At 46.3% G+C, this 6629-nt stretch overlaps 1 protein-coding gene across 3 annotated transcripts; it reads left to right on the top strand.

Moving 5' to 3' along the window:
* Positions 1–626: 626 nt before the first annotated feature.
* On the top strand, positions 627–4645 carry LOC124043023 (uncharacterized protein C21orf62-like). Of its 3 annotated transcripts, none has more exons than XR_006840241.1 (3): positions 627–977; positions 3057–3977; positions 4085–4645. XR_006840241.1 is itself a non-coding variant. In XM_046361207.1 (3 exons), exon 3 carries the CDS (start codon positions 3114–3116, stop codon positions 3879–3881), a length of 768 nt encoding a protein of 255 aa, XP_046217163.1. In that variant the 5' UTR covers positions 635–744; positions 852–977; positions 3057–3113; the 3' UTR covers positions 3882–4645. The 3 variants fall into 3 exon arrangements, 2 of the variants coding, with proteins under 2 accessions (XP_046217163.1, XP_046217164.1); XM_046361207.1 differs by having other exon boundaries at positions 635–744; positions 852–977; positions 3057–4645; XM_046361208.1 differs by lacking the exon at positions 627–977 and adding an exon at positions 1511–2078 and having other exon boundaries at positions 3057–4645.
* The last annotated feature ends 1984 nt before the right edge of the window (positions 4646–6629 follow it).

Here is a 6629-nt window from a genome sequence, read left to right as displayed (position 1 = left end):
TGTTACACAAGTAATGGTACTCAGACACAGCCAGTGTATTAGTGTGCTTTGGTGAGTGAGTCATGGCAGAGAGGGTTTGAATACTACAAAGCATGCATGGTTCTGCAAGCAGAGGTATCTCTTAGATTTTTGGGTTCTATTCTGTACACTGTCAGTCCTTACCCATGAGCCCCAGTGTCACAATGTTCCATGGAAGACAAACGGTGTGTGTGTGTGGGGGGGGGTAAAAACATTTCAGATTAATTGTTTGGTATTCAAATAACATGATTTGATAGATAAGATCTCGAATACTGCAATTTTAATAGTGTAAGTAGTCTGTATTAGTCTGAATGGTAAAATATTTGTTCAGTAGTAGGCTTATTATATTCTACCAGCAGATGGCAGCTTGAGGAACATCGACAAGAGGGAGGGAGTGAAATAAGAGAGGGAGGGAGTGAAATAAGAGAGGGAGGGAGTGAAATAAGAGAGGGAGGGAGGGAAATAAGAGAGGGAGGGAGGGAAATAAGAGAGGGAGGGAGGGAAATAAGAGAGGGAGGGAGTGAAATAAGAGAGGGAGGGAGGGAAATAGGAGAGGGAGGGAGTGACAAGAGAGGGAGGGAAATAAGAGAGGGAGGGGGGGAGGAAGAGGGAGGGAAGAAAGAAGAGAGGGAATGAAAGCGAGTGACATGAGGAGAAAATGGGCAGATTATTTGTGTCCTGTGTCATCATCACCGAAGACTGTCCGTGCTATCCCATGTTCAGAGAGTAAGTCTGTCTTTCTCCTCTCCTTCTCTCACTCTTCCCAGCTCTCTCTGTCTCTCCCCTGTGTGCCTCTCTCTGGGCTGACTGTTTCTCCCCCTTGCGTCTGCTAGACGGGTGAGGAGTTCCACTGTGTCTGCCAACAGATGGGGAAGGCTAAGTTGCTGCGTCTGGAGCAGAGCTGAATCATAACGTCTGAGAAGCACATGCCTCCCTGACTGCTGCCTGCGCTCTTCCCTGTAAGTAGCCATACTTTTAATAATCAAGCCAATTCGTCTCATTTATCGTGTGTGTGTGTGTGTGTGTGTGTGTGTGTGTGTGTGTGTGTGTGTGTGTGTGTGTGTGTGTGTGTGTGTGTGTGTGTGTGTGTGTGTGTGTGTGTGTGTGTGTGTGTGTGTGTGTGTGTGTGTGTGTGTGTGTGTGTGTGTGTGTGTGTACGTGACAGTCTCAGACAGAAAATGGGATTTCGAGGAAGAAGGAGAGGGATGATTTGGAGAGGCAGAGAAAAAGAGTGAGGATTTTGGAGAGGAAGAGAGAGAAAGGGATGATTTGGAGAGGGAGAGAGGGATGATTTTGGAGAGGCAGAGAGGGAGAAAGGGATGATTTGGAAAGGCAGAGAGGGAGAAAGGGATGATTTGGAGAGGCAGAGAGGGAGAAAGGGATGATTTGGAGAGGCCGAGAGGGAGAAAGGGATGATTTGGAGAGGCAGAGAGGGAGAGAAGGATGATTTGGAGAGGCAGAGAGGGAGAAAGGGATGATTTGGAGAGGCAGAGAGGGAGAAAGGGATGATTTAGAGAGGGAGAAAGGGATGATTTGGAGAGGCAGAGAAAGAGAAAGAGAGGGAGGATTCCGTTGGGTGCTTGCGGCCGCATGCGGAACATGATGTCAGAGGAATGCCCTGCGCCGCTCCTCATAGCTGACTGGAACAGCAGCCACCTTCCTCTCTCTCTCCCTCCCTGTCTCCCTTTCCTTCAGCATCCGGCCCAGCAGCTGGAGCTTGAAGCTAATAAAGGGAGTGGAAGGGAGCAAGGGAGAGAGACAGAGGGAGAGGCAAAGTTTGGTGTGACACAAAGAGAGGGGAATAAGTTGGACTGGGACAGTAAAGGAGTGGGAAGGAAGGGAACAGAACAGTAGTCTATAAAGCTGCACTGAGCTCTATAGTAATGCAGACCTGTGAGTCATGGCTGTGGTCTGTATAGGAATGGAACAGAACAGTAGTCTGTAGAGCTTGGGCTCCGGTAATGTCGACTGGGCTGTGGTCTGTGTACTTAGCAGGGATCCGGTGACTGAAGGATACAGAGGCTACATGGAGCAGTCAGACACCTTAACACAGAGTGGGAGTAAGTTGACACCGTGTTGTATGGAGACGGCTGCTGAGCTTCTAGTTTAGGTTTAAGGTCTATGGTATATTCCGTTTAAAGACTGAGAATGTCTTGATGTTTTGTGATGGATAAGAGATGTTTGATGCTAGGCTGAGGAGTGGGGATCGACATAGCCGAATCCTCTGTTAGTCTGGGTTTTCAACCAAACATATCCTCTTACATCGCTTCAGTTGCCACTACAGTGCCAGACTGGCAGACTATCATCAACGCTATATGCTGGTTATATAAGAGATAAATAAATAGGATTCTTTGTGACCAGAGCCATCCTTCTATTTTTTCAGACATGTTTCAGACAACTAAGTACATTTTGTCCAACTGTGATGCCAATCACAACATCGGAAAGTCCTCTCCTTTAAAAACAAAAAGAGGGAAAAAGTTATTCTGGAAGTCCTTTATTCATCCCACCTTTCCTCTGCTCCTCGGTGGGGAAAGAAAGAGGCAGTGTTTTATTTTTCCTGACAGTTTTAATGTGGCTGGCCTCTGCCTTTACCGTAGCACGGTGCAGGCATTTTTATAGACAGTCGTATGCCATCCGCAGTAGCCCAAGGCCTGAAGGACCTCTCCCCAATAAAGTTGGAGAGCAACAAAATAAATGAGCTAAATTACGGGCGCCTGGAAATAAAGAGCTGAATTCAGCTGGCTGTCTCTCACGGACCTCCAACCAATAAACTGACATTTTAAATAAGAAGCAGCTAGGTTACTGTAGGACAGAACAGCTATTTATCATGTGCTATTCTGAGCGAGTGAGTATGATTGAGTTCTTCTGTGACAGAGGCAGAAGGCTATCTGACACATTTTTCCCACTGGTAGGATTTGTCTTGGTTTCAATTTTGCTTTGTTTTTGATTTGTCTCGGTGTCTATATTAGGTTGAAATCTATCTCAAAGTACACTTTGCTCTTTAAAAATCTGCATAACTTTCACCTCCCATCCTACAGATTTGCTTACAGGCTTCAGGATATCCACTCGGTGAAGATGTAGTCCATTTGGTTTCCATGGAGATGTCTCTAAACAGGGCCTCCTCTTGTCGCATCCCTCCTGCCCTGTTGCCGTGGCTACTGTGGACTCTGTGGGTTCTACTCGTCCCCACGACCGTCGCCTCGACCACGGGCCCCGGCAACAGCACCCTGCTCTTCAACAGTGCCGCCCACGGCAACAGCCTGCGGAAATGCAGCTGCTCCACCCACATCCAGGACTGTGACGAGGCGTTGGCAAACCTGCTGTGCAGCTGCCGCACCATGTCGCACTCAGAGCTGACCCCTGGGGGCCTGAGGGAGCAGGGTAGCTTGACCATGTGGCTCAGAGAGCCTTGGGTCCTCACAGAGCTACTGAATGGGAGTGTGGTGCCAGACCTGCGCCTGTCCTACTGTGGACCCGGGTCCCTGGCCATCCCCACCCAGTACCTGGCCCTGTTTGGTCTCCGTAGGCTGAGGGTCCACAGCGCTGCCCAGGGTGCCCCACACCCGGAGCAGGTCCTCACAATCGCCTCTGGGACTGAGGATATAGACGGGTTGGGGTCCCTAGCCTCCACTGACCCCTCGTCTATCCTCCATGTCTCCTTCCTGGATGTAGCGTTGCTTAATGGCTTATCGTCCCTAAAGGCCTACAGTGTGAGCGCCCCTCCCATGCCCACCCTCTCCCAGTACTTCCCCCACCTGCCCCTGTACCTCTCCACCGCCTTGGACCAGCCCCTGTACCCCTCCACCCCTCTGGACCAGCCCCCAGACCCCCAACAGGACTGCCTCTTCACCTTCATCTACTAGACCTGTAGGCTCTGAGCAGAGAGCAGGGCTGGGTCAGTCCCTCAGCTAAATAGATCTATGGAAACTAGACTGGGCTGGATGGATAACACTGAAGTGGTAAGTGCAAGAGCTCCATTCACCCTGATGTTACTGAATGGACTTGATGTGCAGAGAGCTATGCTGCTTTTCCATTTGTTTCTATATAGTGTGTTTCTACGCTGCAGAAAACACTATTCCAATATCCACAAGAAGACTCTGGACAAGACAAGACAACCATCTCTGAGAAGAAGAAGGAGGCATCTTGCAGTATCAATGCAAGAGCAAGGCAGAGAATAAGAGATGGAAAGAGACTGAGAACGAGACAAGGACGGCATCCGTCTGCTGCTCTAAAGACTAACAGAAAGCTTGTAGGCCTGCTGTTATGAATGCTATCAGACAGTTAGCTTGTAGGCCTGCTGTTATGAATGCTATCAGACAGTTAGCATGTAGGCCTGCTGTTATGAATGCTATCAGACAGTTAGCTTGTAGGCCTGCTGTTATGAATGCTATCAGACAGTTAGCATGTAGGCCTGCTGTTATGAATGCTACCAGACAGTTAGCTTGTAAGCCTGCTGTTATGAATGCTATCAGACAGTTAGCATGTAGGCCTGCTGTTATGAATGCTATCAGACAGTTAGCATTCATAACAGCAGGCCTACAAGCTATCAGACAGTTAGCTTGTAGGCCTGCAGTTATGAATGCTATCAGATAGTTAACTTGTAGGCCTGCTGTTATGAATGCTATCAGATAGTTAGCTTGTATGCCTGCTATTATGAATGCTATCTGACAGTTAGCTTATAGGCCCGCTGTTATGAATGCTATCTGACAGTTAGCTTATAGGCCTGCTGTTATGAATGCTATCAGACAGTTAGCTTGTAGGCCCGCTGTTATGAATGCTATCTGACAGTTAGCTTATAGGCCTGCTGTTATGAATGCTATCTGACAGTTAGCATTCATAACAGCAGGCCTATAAGCTAACTGTCAGATAGCATTCATAACAGCAGGCCTATAAGCTATCTGACAGTTAGCTTTGCCAGCTGCTCTTTTCTTCAGTTATTCGGTGCAGATGGCCTATTAAGGCATGTTGTTTTGAAGCAGGTTACCATGGCTCCCCTATAAATGGGTCTTCCTGGTTGGAACCCTAATGGATCGTCAGGTCATGTGACTGTTCTTAGTTGAACTGTACGGTTGTGGACCCACCTTAAGCTGGACTTGGTTGGGTTTTGTAATTCAAGATGAAGCTGACGTAGAAGCCTTTTGGACTGGTGTGCTCTGGTGACTGGGTCCGTCCGGCCCATGCTGGATTGATTACATCACTGTGTTTCTGGTGTTCTAGAATACAGGCTTGTCCTGGAACGGCCTTGGACTCACCCCTACGGTCCACAATATGTCATTCTGCTCATGTTCTAGAATCAGCATGTCTGTACCTTTTTAGTTTTAAAGTAGTATCCTGGCCAGGGATTAGACCATGTTAGTAAAAGTTAATAAATCTTACCCTTGGTTTAAAAAATAATAATAAGAGGGGGAAGAAGGAACATCACAAGAGGTGTTAGGAAATATTTTCTGATCTCCAACTCAAATAACAAATAGCACATGTTTTATTTTCAGCTGACATCCAGAGAGAGACATAGTCATATCATTCATCTAAAACCACCCTCACAAACCGACTGAAGCCAACACTTCTGTTCTGCGTGTGCGTGTGCCTAGGCGTGCAAGTGTACATGCATATTCTTATATACGTCTTGTAAATAATTGTTGAAGATCGGTGACGTGACGCTTCAGTTCCTCTGCCTGCCCTGTGGTGAGCAATGGTGGGTATTTTCTAGATTAGGTCACTCCAGAACACACTCACTAATGACAGTTGGGAAATGAAGTTTTCTAGATTAGGTCACTCCAGAACACACTCACTAATGACAGTTGGGAAATGAAGTTTCCTGGATTATTCTACATTGACATGACACTACAACATTCAGACGCATCAGATCCCAACCAGATCGCTGTATTTAAGAGAACAATGTTGAATATGGTCTCTAATTCTACACATTCGGTTATATAGCATTAGTGAAATATTCCAGTGGAATATTAAAACATTTCCTATGTCATGTTAATCAGGACCGAACACATCTGGGATACAATCTCTCAAGCTCAGGCTCTCTCTGTAGAGACAGAAACCTGACACTAGTGCTTCCCATTTGGAGAATTTAGGTCACACCTCTGGGGAACCATTTACTGTGGATTAAACATTTAGGCTAGGATGTCACAAAATGTGTCGCTCCTCACGCTCACTGTCTGCACCCTAAAGTATATCTCAGTCACTCACAATCCGGGCAGAACGATCCATGAGCCTCCGTAGCAGGAGATGGGTGCTTGTGTATCATGTCATGTTTATTAACTAGTGTTGCTACTTTGATTTTAAAGCACCTTTTGATTCAAGCACTTTTTTTCTTCACTGTATCATATTAGGATATTTTTTGAAGGTATATACAGTTGAAGTTTGAGGTTTACATACACCTTAGCCAAATACATTTAAACTGAGTTTATCACAATTCCTAACATTTAATCATAGTAAAAATTCCCTGTTTTAGGTCAGTTAGGATCACCACTTTATTTTAAGAATGTGAAATTGCAAAATAACAGTAGAGAGAATGATTTCTTTCAGCTTTTATATTATTTCATCACATTCCCAGTGGGTCAGAAGTCTACATACACTCAATTAGTATTTGGTAGCAT

The sequence above is a fragment of the Oncorhynchus gorbuscha genome, linkage group LG09 (assembly GCF_021184085.1).
Source record: "Oncorhynchus gorbuscha isolate QuinsamMale2020 ecotype Even-year linkage group LG09, OgorEven_v1.0, whole genome shotgun sequence".
NCBI classification, from domain to species: Eukaryota; Metazoa; Chordata; class Actinopteri; order Salmoniformes; family Salmonidae; genus Oncorhynchus; species Oncorhynchus gorbuscha.
This window is presented reverse-complemented; position numbering and strand designations above follow the sequence as displayed.